This window comes from Pelophylax lessonae (assembly GCF_965119305.1).
Source record: "Pelophylax lessonae genome assembly, chromosome: 11".
NCBI classification, from domain to species: Eukaryota; Metazoa; Chordata; class Amphibia; order Anura; family Ranidae; genus Pelophylax; species Pelophylax lessonae.
Genome location: NC_138778.1, coordinates 234722845 through 234741729, shown reverse-complemented (window position 1 = coordinate 234741729; position 18885 = coordinate 234722845). Strand labels below are relative to the sequence as shown.

General features: G+C 47.2%; 1 protein-coding gene across 1 annotated transcript in view; it reads left to right on the top strand.

Annotated features, from left to right (window-relative positions):
• Nucleotides 1–18885, top strand: part of LOC309567509 (uncharacterized protein) — a 69110-nt gene that overhangs the window by 5432 nt on the left and 44793 nt on the right. Inside the window, exons 2-5 of the mRNA XM_082272893.1 lie at nt 1355–1450; nt 5962–6195; nt 15346–15484; nt 16946–17005. Coding sequence (XP_082129019.1) covers nt 1355–1450; nt 5962–6195; nt 15346–15484; nt 16946–17005 — 529 coding nt within the window. The remainder of the gene's footprint in view (nt 1–1354; nt 1451–5961; nt 6196–15345; nt 15485–16945; nt 17006–18885) is intronic.

Below are 18885 nucleotides of genomic sequence, written 5' to 3'. Positions count from 1 at the left end.
ACAGAAGACTGCACCAGTCAATGAACTTCGGAGAAAAGGATTTTACGGTAAGACAAAAATCCCATTTTCTGAATCATGGGATTGCTGGTCAGTAAATATCTGTATCTACCAACATTTGCTCTAATTTTCGGATGATCATGTGATAATGTGATAACATTCTTATCATTATGTTCTGTGAGTGGAATAACGGCTCCTCTCTGGTCCCTATTATTAGATTTGTCAAAAAAACAGCTCCTTCCCGGTTCTGAGAGATGCTTTTTATTATGTTCTCTTCAGACATTTAGATGTTGCATATGGAGCCAGCTTTGTATTGGGTCGGGTCTACATCCTGGAGGAGGGCAGGGGGAGGAAGGAGTTGAGACCATCCCTGTGTGTAACCACATGTTATGTATTGGGTCAGGTCTACACCCTGGAGGAGGGCAGGAGGAGGAAGGAAGTGAGACCATCCCCGTGTGTAACATTGTTACATGTTATATATTGGGTCGGGTCTACACCCTGGAGGAGGGCAGGAGGAGGAAGGAAGTGAGACCATCCCCGTGTGTAGCATTGTTACATGTTATATATTGGGTCGGGTCTTCACCCTGGAGGAGGGCAGGAGGAGGAAGGAGGTGAGACCATCCCCGTGTGTAACCGCATGTTATGTATTGGGTCGGGTCTACACCCTGGAGGAGGGCAGGAGGAGGAAGAAGGTGAGACCATCCCCGTGTGTAACATTGTTACATGTTATATATTGGGTCGGGTCTACACCCTGGAGGAGGGCAGGAGGAGGAAGGAGGTCAGACCATCCCTGTGTGTAACATTGTTACATGTTATATTGGGTCGGGTCTTCACCCTGGAGGAGGGCAAGAGGAGGAAGGAGGTGAGACCATCCCTGTGTGTAACCACATGTTATGTATTGGGTTGAGTCTACACCCTGGAGGAGTGCAGGAGGAGGAAGGAGGTGAGACCATCCCCGTGTGTAACCACATGTTATGTATTGGGTCAGGTCTACACCCTGGAGGAGGGCAGGAGGAAGAAGGAAGTGAGACCATCCCCGTGTGTAACATGTTATGTATTGGGTCGGGTCTTCGCCCTGGAGGAGGGCAGGAGGAGGAAGAAGGTGAGACCATCCTTGTGTGTAACATGTTATGTATTGGGTTGGGTCTACACCCTGGAAGAGGGCTTGAGGAGAAAAGAGGTGAGACTATCCCTTTCTATCATATAGTGTATGTCACATATGGTGCCAAGCTCACGCCCTAAAGGAGAGCTGTATGTGGAGAGGTAAGAAAACGAATGTACGTCAGGCCAGCAGGGAAATACCAATTTTGTAGAATATTTGCTGGAATTACTGCCACTGAATATTGTTCTTTTTCAGCTTTTTTACACAGATCTGCTGCGATCTTTGGACCAGAAGATAGAAAAAGCCACCAACACTGCCGAAGACATCAATTATGAGCAGCGCAAAGTAATGGTGAGTTGACTTTTGGAGGATTTGAGGAGCACTTAGAACTTTCTTTGTGTCCAGCCATCCGATGGATTGCAATGTTTCACCTCTTGGACTTAGTCCTCAGGATAGTGTGCCCACCAGACATACTTCTAAGTCCTAGCACAGATCTCTTCTCTAAGGCTACAGCTGCACCAAGCATGAGGCCACAGTACCCTGGGCCTTGGACCGCATATAGGTGTTATACCTGTACCTTCCTGTCAGAGTGCACTTAAGGAAGCAAAGTACTCCAAATGAACCCGTTATTTGTGCAGATGGCCACCAATCATCTAGCTTCATCCTTTGCTGCTTTTTTGCAGGACAACAAAATCTATTCTACAGGGTCAGTTCCCCAAGGGTAACACCATAAGGGCCTGTGCTGACAGGGAGCTGCATATTTCTTAAATACAGCTCATTGCCTGGGGCATTTGACCTTCTTTTGAGGGGGGGAAGGGGGAGTGCCAACAATGAATAGGCATTGGGAGTGGGTGGGTGATGTCATGGCTCCAGGAGTTCAGAGCTGTTGTTGAGCGCTTCCTGACCCAGGGGAGCCAGAGCTTCTCAATCACATGACCACAACAGATTAAAAAATGTATTTCCAAAGACCTGTTATGCTGCATACTGTAGGTAGGAGGAGGGAGGCTGCTTTTGGAACCCTTGCTTTTTCATAGGTTTGTAAATAATATTGAGTCTGGGATTTCAGTCTTTGCAGATGACACCAAGCTTTGCAGTGGAATAACGTCCTTACAGGATGTTTCCAACTTACAAGCTGACCTCAATGCAATGTTTCATTGGGCAACTATGTGGCAAATGAGGTGTAATGTTGATAAATGTAAAGTTCTGCACTTGGGGACTAAGAATGTGCATCATACTGTATATGCTAGGGGGAGTACAACTGGGGGATACAATGGTGGAGAAGGATCTGGGGGAGACAATGGTGGAGAAGGATCTGGGGGAGTCAATGGTGGAGAAGGATCTGGGAGAGACAATGGTGGAGAAGGATCTGGGAGAGACAATGGTGAAGGACCTGGGGGATACAATGCTGGAGAAGGATCTGGGGATACAATGGTGGAGAAGGATCTGGGGGAGACAATGGTGGAGAAGGATCTGGGAGAGACAATAGTGGAGAAGGATCTGGGAGAGACAATGGTGGAGAAGGATCTGGGGGAGACATTGGTGGAGAAGGATCTGGGGGATACAATGGTGGAGAAGGATCTGGGAGAGACAATGGTGGAGAAGGATCTGGGAGAGACAATAGTGGAGAAGGATCTGGGAGAGACAATGGTGGAGAAGGATCTGGGAGAGACAATGGTGGAGAAGGATCTGGGAGAGACAATGGTGGAGAAGGATCTGGGAGAGACAATGGTGGAGAAGGATCTGGGAGAGACAATGGTGGAGAAGGATCTGGGAGAGACAATGGTGGAGAAGGATCTGGGAGAGACAATAGTGGAGAAGGATCTGGGAGAGACAATGGTGGAGAAGGATCTGGGGGAGACAATGGTGGAGAAGGATCTGGGAGAGACAATGGTGGAGAAGGATCTGGGAGAGACAATGATGGAGAAGGATCTGGGGGAGACAATGGTGGAGAAGGATCTGGGGGAGACAATGGTGGAGAAGGATCTGGGAGAGACAATGGTGGAGAAGGATCTGGGAGAGACAATGGTGGAGAAGGATCTGGGGGAGACAATGGTGGAGAAGGATCTGGGGGAGACAATGGTGGAGAAGGATCTGGGAGAGACAATGGTGGAGAAGGATCTGGGGGAGACAATGGTAGCAAAGGATCTGGGGGAGACAATGGTAGAGAAGGATCTGGGGGAGATAATGGTGGAGAAGGATCTGGGAGAGGCAATGGTGGAGAAGGATCTGGGAGAGACAATGGTGAAGGACCTGGGGAGACAATGGTGGAGAAGGATTTGGTGGAGACAATGGTGGAGAAGGATCTGGGGGAGACAATGGTGGAGAAGGATCTGGGGGAGACAATGGTAGAGAAGGATCTGGGGGAGATAATGGTGGAGATAAATCTGGGGGAGACAATGATGGAGAAGGCCCTGGGGGAGACAATGATGGAGGAGGCCCTGGGGGAGACAATGGTGGAGAAGGATCTGTGGGAGACAATGGTGGAGAAGGACCCGGGGGAGACAAACCTGGAGAAGGATCTGGGGGAGACAAAGGTGGAGATAGATCTGGGGGAGACAATGAGGGAGAAGGATCTGGGGGAGACAATGGTGGAGATAGATCTGGGGGAGACAATGATGAAGGCCCTGGGGGAGACAATAGTGGAGAAGAATCTAGGGGAAACAATGGTGGCGATAGATCTGGGGGAGACAATGATGGAGAAGGCCCTGGAGGAGACAATGGTGGAAAAGGATCTGGGGGAGATAATGTTGGAGATAGATCTGGGGGAGACAATGATGGAGAAGGCACGGGGGGGGGGGGCAATGGTGGAGAAGGATCTGGGGGGAGACAATGGTGGAGAAGGATCCGGGGGAGACAATGTGGAGAAGGATCTGGGGGAGTCAATGTTGGAGAAGGATCTGGGGAAGACAATTGTGGAGAAGGATCTGGGGGAGACAACGATGGAAAGGGACCTGAGGGAGACAATGGTGGAGAGAGATCTGGGGGAGACAATGGTGGAGAAGGATTTGGGGGAGACAATGGTGGAGAAGGACCCGGGGAAGACAATTGTGGAGAAGGATCTGGGGGAGACAACGATGGAAAGGGACCTGAGGGAGACAATGGGGGAGAAAGATCTGGGGGAGACAATGGTGGAGAAGGATTTGGGGGAGACAATGGTGGAGAAGGGTCTGGGGGAGACAATGGTGGAGAAGGATTTGGGGGAGACAATGGTGGAGAAGGGGATATGATCGCCATGTATAAATATATAAGGGGGTATATGATCACCATGTATAAATACATAAGGGGGGATATGATCACCATGTATAAATACATAAGGGAGGGATATGATCTCCATGTATAAATACATAAGGGGGGATATGATCTCCATGTATAAATACATAAGGGGGGATATGATCACCATGTATAAATACATAAGGGGGGATATGATCTCCATGTATAAATACATAAGGGGGGATATGATCACCATGTATAAATACATAAGGGGGGATATGATCACCATGTATAAATACATAAGGGGGGATACGATCTCCATGTATAAATACATAAGGGGGGATACGATCTCCATGTATAAATACATAAGGGGGGTATGATCTCCATGTATAAATCTATAAAGGGTGTTGAGTTTTTCACTTTAAGCACAACAAAGAGGACAAGGGGGCGCTCTTTATGTCTAGAGGAAAAGAGATTTCATCTCCAAATACGGAAAGGTTTCTTCACCGTAAGAGCTGTGAAAATGTGGAATAGACTCCCTCCAGAGGTGGTTCTGGCCAGCTCACTACATTGCTTTAAGAAAGGTTTGGATTCTAACTGGATAGTAACATTTATAGGTCAAGCTGATCCAGGGAATATTAGATTGCCTCTCTTTTCCTCTGCTGTAGTAAATTGGATCATGCTTTGCTGGGTTTTTCGCCTTCATCTGGATCAACTGCGGGTATAGAATTGTGTATATGGGATTTATGATTTTCTTTTCCACCTCTATTGGTTTAACTCGATGGACTTGTGTCTTTTTTCAACCAGACTAACTAGGTAACTATGGCGCTATGTAACCATGGCACTATGTAACCATGGCACTATGTAACTGTGGCACTATGTAACTATGGCGCTATGTAACCATGGCACTATGTAACCATGGCACTATGTAACTATGGCACTATGTAACTATGGCACTATGTAACCATGGCACTATGTAACCATGGCACTATGTAACCATGGCACTATGTAACCATGGCACTATGGCACTATGTAACTATGGCGCTATGTAACCATGGCGCTATGTAACTATGGCACTATGTAACCATGGCGCTATGTAACCATGGCGCTATGTAACCATGGCACTATGTAACCATGGCACTATGTAACTATGGCACTATGTAACTATGGCGCTATGTAACTATGGCGCTATGTAACTATGGCGCTATGACACTATGTAACTATGGCACTATGTAACTATGGCGCTATGTAACCATGGCACTATGTAACTATGGCGCTATGTAACTATGGCACTATGTAACTATGGCGCTATGACACTATGTAACTATGGCACTATGTAACTATGGCGCTATGTAACCATGGCGCTATGTAACCATGGCGCTATGTAACCATGGCGCTATGTAACCATGGCACTATGTAACTATGGCACTATGTAACTATGGCGCTGTGTAACTATGGCACTATGACACTATGTAACTATGGCGCTATGTAACTATGGCACTATGTAACTATGGTGCTATGTAACCATGGCACTATGTAACTATGGCGCTATGTAACTATGGCACTATGTAACTATGACACTATGTAACTATGGCTCCATGCCTTTTTTTAACCCTTGTAGTTAACTTTTACTTCCACTTTTTCACATTCAGGAAAATGCCAGAATGAAGAAGGAGTTGTTGGAAGCGGAGTTTGAGGAAATAAAGGTCCTGATTGAAGAAGAGCGGATGAAGGCCATGGGTAAGATTGAGGAGGAGGAGAATAAACTGAAAAACAAGTTTAACTTCACCAAGAACGTCCTGAGCAAGAAGAAAAATGAGTTTGAATCCACGAGAAGCAAAGTCCAATCTCTTCTGCAGGAGGAAGACGACCTTCAGTTCCTGAAGGTAAGAATCCGTTCTCTTAAGGCGTATGTGAACCCGGAACTTATAAAACAACCCATGCTGTACACTATACACCTACCAGGCAAAACATTTGTGCAAATATATAAAAAAATGATCTATATAAGTGATCACATGACCTCTGTTCTCAGCTACATAGGGTCAGGTTCACACATACCACATTGGATCCCTGCATCCAATTCACATGACAGGAGAGTGTGCCAGCTCTCAATGGACACACAGCTCCGGGGCGGCCACGTTCCCTATTGGGTCCTGTGCGTCTTTGAGTCAGATTCAGGTGCAAATCCCGACAGAAATTCGAACCTGATTCGCACTTGAATCGGTGAACAGGGACGCACTGGACCCCATTCTGGGAACCACAGCATATGTGAGCCCAGCCTCAGGGGCTTAGAAAGCTGCGGGGTGGAGACTGCAGGGAAGGCGTGTCAGAAGGAGACAGAGAAACAGCAGTACACTGATCTTTTAAGTAAAATGTTGTGCAGAGGGCGTGTCAGCACAAGTATGACCAATGGAGGACATGCAGGCTTTGCTCTCAAGTAGAATGCAAAGAAGAAAACTGACTGCGTTGGGATGGATTTGCTTCCATGTCTAGTGTGGTCAGTTTGTAATAGGAAAACAGAGTGACTGGTAGGAACATTGGGTATTTCACACAAAGGAAGCAATACACAGAGAACAAGAGACATTTTAATGCAATCACGTGACAATATGACAAATATGAAATGTTTTAGTAACACGCACTGTCTGTCTCCCCATGAGTACTGACCTCTGCATGTCTGCACTCATCAACTCCTGCTAATTCTGAACCCACATACTACTAAAACCTACAGGACAATGGGACATGTCCCTCCATATAAGTCATACTGCCATATTACCTCTCACCCTTCTGCTTCTTCTAACATCTGGAGATGTTTCCCACCATCAATTACCTTTGACCAACACACCGGCACCCCCTATCCTTTAACAGCGGCCACAATCCATACAATCTGGTTTCTATTCCTCTTCTTCCTAGAACCAGCCTCCCCTTTTCCTGTGCCCTTAGGAATGCCCTCTCTGTCCGTAACAGACCTCTGTCCAGGACCTTTTTATCACAAACTCCTTTAACCTACTTGCAATTACTGAGACCTGGCTTCATGAATCTGACTGTCCCTCTCCTGCTGCCCTCTCCCATGGTGGCCGCCTCTGGACTCTCTCCCAGGTCTAGTGGATGGAAGGGAGGCGGAGTTGGAATCCTCATTTGAAGCTCACTGTATTTGTCTATTCCTTTATTCTCTCCAGGTTCTTTGAGAATTGATGTGATCTATCGGCCTCCTGGACCAGTATCAGGCTTCCTTGAAGACTTCTCTGCCTGGCTACCCTACCTTCTCTGTTCTGAGATTCCCACAATTATTCTCGGTGACTTCAACATCTCTGTTAATGTTGACACCCCTCCTGCTACTTCTGCTACTTCTGAGCCTAACCTCCTCTTTTGACCTAAAACAATGGACACATGCTTCTTCTCACTCTGATGGCAACTGCCTTTGCCTCTCCCTGATTACCACCTTATTAGCTTCACTCTCTCTTTGTTTTCCTCCACCTTGCCTTCCAACTAACGGACAGTTACCTGTAGACACCTTCACCATCTTAACCCTTTTCTTCTTTTTTCTGCAACAGATCTCCTCTATGACAAAATCTCATCTCTGTCCTGCCCCAACCTATCTACTTCTGTCTACAATAGCTCACTATCATCCTACCTGGACAAACTGCCCCTCTCACTACACAAAGAATCAGGCCTGACCCCTACAACCCCGGCAAACAGATGACACCAGAAGTCTCAGAAAATGTAGCCATGCTCTTAAGCACCTGTGGTGTAAGACTAAATCCCAGAAAGACTTCAACCAATACGAATCTGCCTTCCAAAAATACATTTCCGGCCTCCTCACTGCCAAGCAGACCTATTTTATCACTCTCATTAACCCCCCTTTTACACAGTCCCCATCAACTCTTCTCTACCTTTAACCACTTAAGCCCCGGAGGATTTGGCTGCTAAACGACCAGAGGGCATTTTGCGATTCGGCACTGCGTGACTTTAACGGACAATTGCGCGGTCGTGCGACGCTGTACCGAAACGAATTTGGCGTCCTTTTTTTCCCACAAACAGAGCTTTCTTTTGGTGGTATTTGATCACCTGTGCGATTTTTTGATCACGCGCTATAAACAAAAAAAGAGCGTCAATTTTGCAAAAATAGCAATATTTTTCCCTTTTTTTTATATGAAATTCCCCCAAAAAAAAATGTAAAAATCAAAATTTTTTAATATTTTCGGCCAATTTGTTTTATGCTACCTATGTTTGGTAAAAAAAATCGCAAAAAGCGTATTTTGATTGGTTTGCGCAAAAGTTATTGCGTTTACTAACAAAGGGAAAGATTTTTGTCATTTTTGTTGTTTTTTTTTTTAACGCGTAATGGCGGCGATCTGCGATTTTTTTTGCGGTACTGCGACATTGCGGCGGACAGATCGGACCCTTGACTGACATTTTTGACACTTTTGGGGTTACCAGTGACATTTCTACAGTAATCAGTGCTATACATATGCACTGTTACTGTAAAAATGCACTGGTAGTGAAGGGGTTAACTTTATTTGAGAGGGAGGGGCTGTGTGTGTCCCTAGGGGCGTGATTCTAACTGTGATTGGCTGTGGCTTCAACTGTATGCAGAGTGATCAATGGATCTACATAGTAGATCCATGTGATCAGCTCTCATACAGAGAGGAGAATGACAGGCAGCTTGTTTACACAAGCTGCCTGACTATCTCCCTCTCCCCCGCCGATCGCAGAGTGGCCGGCGGCGATCGGGTCCGCCGGTCACGCGCGCGGGGGGGTCCGTGACCACGCGGGAGCGGGAGCGCGCCTCCGGCGGCGCGCGCTCGCTCCCTAAACCCTCACAGGCGAGCGACGTAGACCTACGTCACTTTGCCTGTGAGGGGCTGACCGCCCACGTAGATAGTCGTGCGGCGGTCGGCAAGTGGTTAACCACTTAAGCCCCGGAGGATTTGGCTGCTTAAAGACCAGGGCCTATTTTGCGATTTGGCACTGCGTGACTTTACCGGACAATTGCGCGGTTGCGCGACGCTGTACCTAAATGAAATTGACGTCCTTTTTTTCCCACAAACAGAGCTTTCTTTTGGAGGTATTTGATCACCTGTGCGATTTTTACTTTTGCACTATAAACAAAAAAAGAGCGACAATTTTTGAAAAAATAATATTTTTCACATTTTTTTATATGAAATTCCCCCAAAACAATGTAAAAATCAAAATTTTTTAACATTTTAGGCCAATTTGTTTTCTGCTACATATTTTTGTTAAAAAAAATCTCAATAAGCGTATTTTGATTGGTTTGCGCAAAAGTTATTGCGTTTACTAACTACGAGAAAGATTTGTAATTTTTATTGGTTTTTTTTTTACTAGTAATGGCGGCGATCTGCGATTTTTTTTTTTTTTTGCAGGACTGCGACATTGCGGCGGACAGATCGGACCCCTAACTGACATTTTTGACACTTTTGGGGGTACCAGTGACATTACTACAGTAATCAGTGCTATACATATGCACTGTTACTGTAAAAATGACACTGGCAGGGAAGGGGTTAACTTTATTGGTGATCAGTGGGTTAAATGTATCCCTAGGGGTGTGATTCTAACTGTGGGGGGCGTGGCTTGTGATGTAACCACAGAGACATATGATCCTACATAGCAGGATTGTATGATCTCTGCAGTTACATCAGGGAGAATGACAGATGGCTTTGTTTACATCAGCTGCCTGCCTTTCTCCCTCTCCAGCGGGAGATTGCGAGTGACCGGCGGACATCGGAGCGCGAGTGACTGAGCGGGGGCGGGAGCGCGCCTCCGGCGGCATGCGCTTGCCCCCTAGAGGCTCGCGGCCGAGCGATATAGCCCTACGTTGTTTTGCCTGTAGGGAGCTGACTGCCGCCGTAAATAGTCGTACGGTGGTCGGCAAGTGGTTAACACCCTCTCACACAGTCCCCATCAACTCTTCTCTACCTTAACTCTATACTTTGTCCTCCACTGCCTCCACCAACTAACTCACTCACTGCCCAGGAGATCGGCAATCACTTAAAAAATAAGATTGATCCAATTTGTGATGAGATCTCCACTGTACAGATATCTCCCTTACCTTACACTCCTTGTCCACCTGCACAATCAATACTTCCCTCATTTAACCCAAACACTCTAAAGGAAGTCACTAAACCTTTTTCTAACGGCCACCTAACCACCGGTCCCCTGGACCCTGTTCCCGCTCAAATACTACACTCACCCTCTGACTCTATCCTACATTCTCTAACTTACATCTTCAAATTCTCCCTCTCTTCTGGCATCTTCCCCAACTCTGTAAAACATGCACTAATCACCCTCCATAAAAAGGCCTCTGTAGACCCCACCTATCTTAACAACCTGTGCCCCATCTCCTTACTCCTTTTTGTTTCAACTCCTTGAACGCCTGGTCTACAACCAACTAACTGAGCACAAACTTCCTGATCTCCTTCAGTCCAGATTTTGGCCTCAACCCTCCACAGAAACTGCCTATCACGTACCTGGTGGAGATCGAGCTGTAGAGGGGGCTTCTCTTGCACCTCCTGTCCCACACCCCTGGTATAGATGACAGGCGGTGTAGGACACAGAGTGGCACGAGGGCCGGTATAGCAGGTGGTGCCTTGCCAGGAGACTGATGGCTGTGGATCACCGGATGAGCACCTGGAACTGGAACTCGGTGATGCTGGATTAAAAGGCAGGAGCGAAGCCGGAACACAAGCCAAGGAGTCGTCAACAGCCGGGCAGCGCGGGTACAGGAACGTGAGACAGAAGCGGAGTCAGGATACAAGCCGAAGTCGGTACACAGTCTGACAGCGAGGTACAAAGGCACGAAGACAGGAGCAGGGTCAAACACAGGAAGGGGTCACAGGTAGGCAGGCAGGAATCCAAAGGAGAGACAAGGGCAAGCCGGGTCGGTATGGGTAATCCAGAAGCAGGTCAGGGCACAGGTAAACAGGAACAAGCTGAAAGACCACTCAGCAATGTTCTCCTGTCACTGCTCAGTTTAAATAGGCCGCTTGGCGCCAAATGCGTGTTCGCGTGTGCATGTGTACGCTTCCACCAATGCCTGTTTGGGTCCAGCTGAGCGTCTCTTACACTGCCCTCCTAAAACTCACAACTCCTTACTAACAGCTAAAACCAATAAATACTATTCTATACACCTACTCTTGGACCTCTCTGATGCCTTTAATACAGTTGACCACCCCCTCCTCAAAAACTCTATTTCCTTGTTGTCCGTGACTGTACTCACTTTCAGTGTCACGTCCAACTCTACTTCTTCCTCTCATATTCCTCTTACCATCGGAATCCCCCCAAGGTCCTGTCCTTGGACCTCTCCTATTCTCAATCTACACCTCTTCGATGCCAATGACACCCCATCATTCTCCTCACACATCACTAGTTTACTAACAGACATATCAGCCTGCATGTCAAACCACTTCCTAAAACTCAATCTGTCCAAAACCGAGCTCATAATAATTCCTTCACCATGTGCCCCTTCCCCCGACTTCTCTGTCTACATCAGCCTTTCTCAACCTTTTCAACACAGAGGAACCCTTGAAATAAATGTCTGGTCTCTGGGAACCCCTGCTAAAAATTAAAAATCTACAACTCATGACACATTAATGTGACAGTCATTGGGAAGAATTACATAGTTAGTGAGGTTGAAAAAAGACATCAGTCCATCCAGTTCAACCTATGATGTGTGTGTGTGTTTGCTGTTAACCGTACATTGTATACCCCTGTATGTTGTACATTGTATACCCCTGTATGTTGTACATTGTATACCCCTGTATGTTGTACATTGTATACCCCTGTATGTTGTACATTGTATACCCCTGTATGTTGTACATTGTATACCCCTGTATGTTGTACATTGTATACCCCTGTATGTTGTACATTGTATACCCCTGTATGTTGTACATTGTATACCCCTGTATGTTGTACATTGTATACCCCTGTATGTTGTACATTGTATACCCCTGTATGTTGTACATTGTATACCCCTGTATGTTGTGGTCTCTAAGGTGCCCATCTAATAGTTTTTTGAAACTATCAATGCTTCCTGCTGATACGACTGCTTGTGGAAGAGAATTCCACATCCTTACTGCTCTTACAGTGACGCCTTTCCTCTAGTTTTAGTGAGTGGCCACGTGTCTTATTGTGTTCCCTTACTCTGAATAGTTTGTTCCTTATGCTCGGGTCACCAGTACGGTATTTGTACATTGATATCATATCCCCCCTCAATCGTCTCTTCTCCAGAGAGAATAAGTTCAGTGCTTGTAGTCTTTCCTCATAGCTGATGTCCTCCATTCCCCTAATTATTTTTGTTGCCCTTCTCTGGACTCTCTCCAGTTCCAGCACATCCTTCCTGAGGACCGGTGCCCAGAACTGGACAGCATACTCCAGATGTGGCCGGACCAGAGTCTTGTAGAGCGGGAGAATAATCTCTTTATTTCTGGAGTGAATCCCCTTTTTTATACATCCCAGTATTCTGTTGGCTTTGCTTGCAGCGGCTTGGCATTGCATGCCACTGCCAAGCCTGTTGTCTACCAGTACCCCCAGGTCCCTTTCCATCCTAGACTCCCCCAGAGGCCCCCCCCCCCCCTAGTGAGTAGCTTGCTTTCTGGTTTCTGGCCCCCAAGTGTATTACTTTACATTTTTCAACATTAAACCTCATCTGCCATGTAGTTGCCCCTCCCCCACCCCGTTATTTTGTTCAGGTCCGCTTATAAGGTTTCCACATCCTGCATAGAAGATATTGGCATGCTTAGTTTAGTATCATCCGCAAATACTGAGATTGTACTCGATATCCCCTCCTCTAGATCATTTATGAATAAATTAAACAGGATTGGTCCCAGGACAGAACCCTGGGGGACCCCACTTTCCACACCTGCCCAATCCGAGTACTCCCCATTAATCACCACCCTCTGGACTCTCCCCTGGAGCCAGTTCTCTATCCAGGTACTCACCCTATGGTCCATACCTACCTTCCTTAGTTTGTACAGTAAGCGTTTGTGGGGAACGGTGTCAAAGGCCTTTGCAAAGTCCAGATACACCACATCCACAGACCTTCCATTATCCAGATACACCACATCCACAGGCTTACCTTTATCCAGATACACCACATCCACAGGCTTACCTTTATCCAGATACACCACATCCACAGGCTTACCTTTATCTAGGTGGCAGCTCACTTCATCGTAGAAGGTTAATAGATTGGTTTGGCAAGAACGATTTTTCATGAATCCATGCTGATTACTACTTATAATACCGTTTTCATTACTAATGTCTTGTATGTGGTCCCTTAACATCCCCTCCAAAATCTTGCAGACTACTGATGTTAGGCTCACAGGTCTGTAGTTACCCGGGATACACCTCGGCCCCTTTTTAAATATTGGTACTACGTTGGCCTTTTTCCAATCGGCTGGCACCATACCCGTCTGTAAACTATCCTTAAAGATCAAGAATAACGGTCTGGCAATCACCTGGCTGAGCTCTTTAAGAACCCTCGGGTGCAAGCCACTCACCCAACAAATTAAATTCAAGATACTAACAACTTTACAAAGCCATCCACAGCTCTGCCCCCAGCTATATCACTAACCTGGTCTCAAATAACCTACCAAGACCTCCTCCTTTCTAGTTCCCTTGTCACCGCCTTCCATGCTCACCTCCAGGATATCTCCCAAGCCTCTCTCATCCTATGGAACTCCCTTTCCCAATCTGTCTAACTGTCTCTGAATCTATCCATCTATAGACAATCCCTGAAAACCCTTCTCTTTAAAGAAGCTTATCCTGCTTCTAACTAATACAATGAGTTTTTACTTTCTCAGTCAGCTCATCCCCCACAGTTATTACCTTTGTATCACTTGACCCCCCTTTGACCTTTCCTTTTGTACCAAATTGTATTGTAACTGTAATGTCTGCCTTCTTTTTGTAAAGAGCCAAACAAACTGTTGGCGCTATATAAATCCTGTAAAAATAATGTTTGTTCTCCTTTGAATTCCATTTTCTATATTGCCAGTCCACTCATGAGTCCCATTCCTTGTACACCTGTCCCCCCCATGAGCACTGCCAACTGTATGTCTGTCCCCCCCAGGAGTCCTGTTCTCTATATGTCAGTCCCCCCAGGAGTCCTGTTCTCTATATGCCTGTCCCCCAGGAGTCCTGTTCTCTATATGTCTGTCCCCCCCAGGAGTCCTGTTCTCTATATGTCAGTCCCCCCAGGAGTCCTGTTCTCTATATGCCTGTCCCCCAGGAGTCCTGTTCTCTATATGTCTGTCCCCCCCAGGGGTCCTGTTCTCTATATGTCAGTCCCCCCAGGAGTCCTGTTCTCTATATGCCTGTTCCATGAGGAGTCCTGTTCTCTATATGTCTGTCCCCCCCAGGAGTCCTGTTCTCTATATGTCAGTCCCCCCAGGAGTCCTGTTCTCTATATGCCTGTTCCATGAGGAGTCCTGTTCTCTATATGTCTGTCCCCCCCAGGAGTCCTGTTCTCTATATGTCTGTCCCCCCCAGGAGTCCTGTTCTCTATATGTCTGTCCCCCCCAGGAGTCCTGTTCTCTATATGTCTGTCCCCCCAGGAGTCCTGTTCTCTATATGTCTGTCCCCCCCAGGAGTCCTGTTCTCTATATGTCTGTCCCCCCCAGGAGTCCTGTTCTCTATATGTCTGTCCCCCCCAGGAGTCCTGTTCTCTATATGTCTGTCCCCCCCAGGAGTCCTGTTCTCTATATGTCTGCCCCCCCCCCCCCCCCATGAGTCCCCTTCCCTATACTGTATGTCTTCCTTTCACAAGCCCTGTTCTCCTTTCATCAGTCTCCCCTAAGCAACTTCATTGCTTTAAAGCAAAGTTCAGTGGTGAGAAAGTTGCCCCGCGTGGGCGGGTACTTGGCTGAGGAGATCTTATTACTTGAGGCCACAGAGATATAAGAAGCCAGCGAGTTATTAAGCGACCCAACCCCCAAATATTTATAAATTACCATTTTGGTTGGAGTGTAAACCATCAGTAAACCAAAGCTGGATTATGTATTTTTTTATTTTTTGCTTTATGGCAGAGAGCCACCAAAATGAAAGACACCACATCCAAAGAGCCATTCAAGCCGAAGATCACCTTCGATGAGAAGCTACTGCAACAAATATATAAGAACACCAAATCCCTCAAAGAGACCGTCAAACACAAGATCGCCAGCCCAGGTAAGGGCTCTGCTCATTGTCACCTCCAGGGGGCATTACTGGGTTTACACTAATAGGTGGCACTGATAGGCACTAATAGGTGGCACTGATGGGCACTGATAGGTGGTACTGTTGTTTTAGGATTGAAGTTTAATAGTGCCTTCTAATCTGTATCCTCTAATGCAGTACTGATAGGTGGCACTGATAGGTGGCACTGATGGGCATTGATAGGTGGCACTGATGGGCACTAATAGGTGGCACTGATGGGCACTGATAGCTGGCACTGATAGGTGGCACTGATGGGCACTAATAGGTAGCACTGATAGCAAGCAATGATGGACACTGATAGCCGGCAATGATAGGCACTGATGGGTGGCATTGATGGGCACTGATAGGTGGCACTGATGGGCAATAATAGGTGGCACTGATGGGCACTGATAGCCGGCAATGATAGGCACTGATAGGCAGCACTGATAGGTGGCACTGATGGGCACTAATAGTTGGCACTGATGGGCACTGATAGCTGGCAATGATGGGCACTGATAGGCGGCAATGATAGGCACTGGTAGGCAGCACTGATAGTTGGCACTGATGGGCACTAATAGTTGGCACTGATGGGCACTGATAGCTGGCGATGATGGGCACTGATAGGCGGCGCTATTGGCACTAATGCGCACTAATAGGTGGCACTGATGGGCACTGATAGCCTGCAGCGTGAACTGAGGAAAGTCGATTACTGGCACTTCCTGGTTGCCGCTGTGATTGGTCACAGCTGATCATGTGGTAAAGAGCTTACGCCATAGGCTCTTTACCGAGATCAGAGATGCGGTGTGTCCGAGCGACACACACAGCACCACTGATCGCCACTCTGCGTGCCCCAGCGGCTTTTCCTGCTGGACGTCATATGACGCCCCCAGTCGGGATAACTGGTCCCCCGCCCGGCCATCATTCTGCTATAGGCCGGGTGGGACATCGTTAAAATCAAGTTGAAAGAAGGCATATCCTAAAATGAAGGGAAGTCATCTCAGGGGCCCACGCCAACCCGCAGCAATCCAGGGAGGTGCAGGGAGAAGCCGTCTGCAGCATATAGAGCGACTAACAACATCAGAGCCAGTTGGACAGCGTGGGAATATTCAAGGATGACCTCAGATGCCAGGGGCGTGGTTACACATTTTAAGGTAGTAACGCCTCTTTTTCAAGCCTGTCACAGGCTTGAGAAAAAGGCATTACCGCCTTGAAACGCGTAGCCACGCCCCTGGCACCTGACTTTAATCCACTGAGCAGCTGCTCTGGGGCTAAGCAAGCTGTCATTGTGTGGACTTAGGAACTGTGTTTAGCTCTTCTCATTTTTGAGGCTACTGGCGGTGTTTGCACCATAAACTCATTTTACTAAATGTGGTACAGACCAATACTGATCTCTGACTTCACTCTCGCTCCAAGAACCCTGAAACCATCTAACCTCTTCCTCTCCCTTCCATACAGAGGAAGCTCCAGAATGGAGATCAACCAGGACGCCAGAGCCGGGGTCCAAACCGGAGCCAGGTAGAGACGTTGTGATATGATGGAATAATACGGGAGGGGTCAAAGTATATTCTGCTCTCACCTAGGAGGGGATTCTCTATGTAGTTATCTCTACAAATCCTAAACCTTTTATTCTTATAATCGTCATTTCATCCACAATAATTCCACCCCCTGTAATGAGATACAGTGCCTTGTAAAAGTATTCACACCCCTTGAAATTTTCCACATTTTTTCATGTTACAACCAGAAACGTAAAAGTATTTTATTGGGATTTTATGTGATAGAACGACACAAAGTGGCCATAATTGTGAAGTGGAAGGAAAATGATAAATGATACAAATAAATCTGTGAAAAGTGTGGCTGCATTTGTATTCACCCCCCCCCCGGAGTCAATACTTTGTAGAACCGCCTTTCCCTGCAATTACAGCTGCAAGTCTTTTTGGGGATGTCTCTACCAGCTTTGCACATCTAGAGAGGACATTTCTGCCCATTCTTCTTTGCAGAATATCTCAAGCTCTGTCAGATTGGATGGAGAGCGTCTGTGAACAGCAATTTTCAAGTCTTGCCACAGATTCTCAATGTGATTTAGGTCTGGACTGTGACTGGGCCATTCTAACACATGAAACCATTCCATTGTAGCTCTGGCTGGATGTTTTGGGTCGTTGTCCTGCTGGAAGGGGAACCTCCGCCCCGGTCTCAAGGCTTTTCTTCTAAGATTGTCCTGTATTTGGCTCCATTCATCTTCCCATCAACTCTGACCAGCTTCCCTGTCCCTGCTGAAGAAAAGCATCCCCACATCATGAGGCTGCCACCACCATGTTTCACAGTGGGGATGGTGTGATCAGGGTGATGTGCAGTGTTAGTTTTCCCCCACACATAGCGTTTTGCTTTTAGGCCAAAAAGTTGAATTTTGGTCTCATCTGAGCAGAGCTCCTTCTTCCGCATGTTTGCTGTGTCCCCCACATGGCTTCTCCCAAACTGCAAACAGGACTTCTTATGGCTTTCTTCCACCAATGGCTTTCTTCTTCTCACTCTTCCATAAAGGGCAGATTTGTGGAGCGCACGACTAATAGTTGTCCTGTGGACAGATTCTCCCACCTGAGCTGTGGATCTCTGCAGCTCCTCCAGAGTTCCCATGAGCCTCTTGGCTGCTTCTCTGATGAATTCTCTCCTTGCCCGGCCTGTCAGTTTAGGTGGACGGCCATGTCTTGATAGGGGCCCGGCTGGTCAGTTTAGGTGGACGGCCATGTCTTGGTAGGGGCCCGGCCGGTCAGTTTAGGTGAACGGCCATGTCTTGGTAGGGGCCTGGCCGGTCAGTTTAGGTGGACGGCCATGTCTTGGTAGGGGCCCAGCCGGTCAGTTTAGGTGAACGGCCATGTCTTGGTAGGGGCCTGGCCGGTCAGTTTAGGTGGACGGCCATGTCTTGGTAGGGGCCCAGCCGGTCAGTTTAGGTGGACGGCCATGTCTTGGTAGGGGCCCGGCCGGTCAGTTTAGGTGGACGGCCATGTCTTGGTAGGGGCCCGGCCGGTCAGTTTAGGTGGACGGCCATGTCTTGGTAGGGTTGCAGTTGTGTCATACTCTTTCCATTTTCCCATGATGGATTGATCAGCGCTCCGTGAGATGTTCAAAGCTTAGGAGATTTTTTTATAACCTAACCCTGCTTTACACTTCTCCACAACTTTATCCCTGACCTGTCTGCTGTGTTCCTTGGCCTTCATGATGCTGTTTGTTCACTAAGGTTCTCTAACAAACCTCTGAGGGCTTCACATAACAGCTGTATTTATACTGAGATTAAATGACACACAGGTGGATTCTATTTACTAATTAGGTGACTTCTGAAGGCAATTGGTTCCATTAGATTTTAGTTAGGGGTATCAGAGTAAAGGGGGGTGAATACAAAT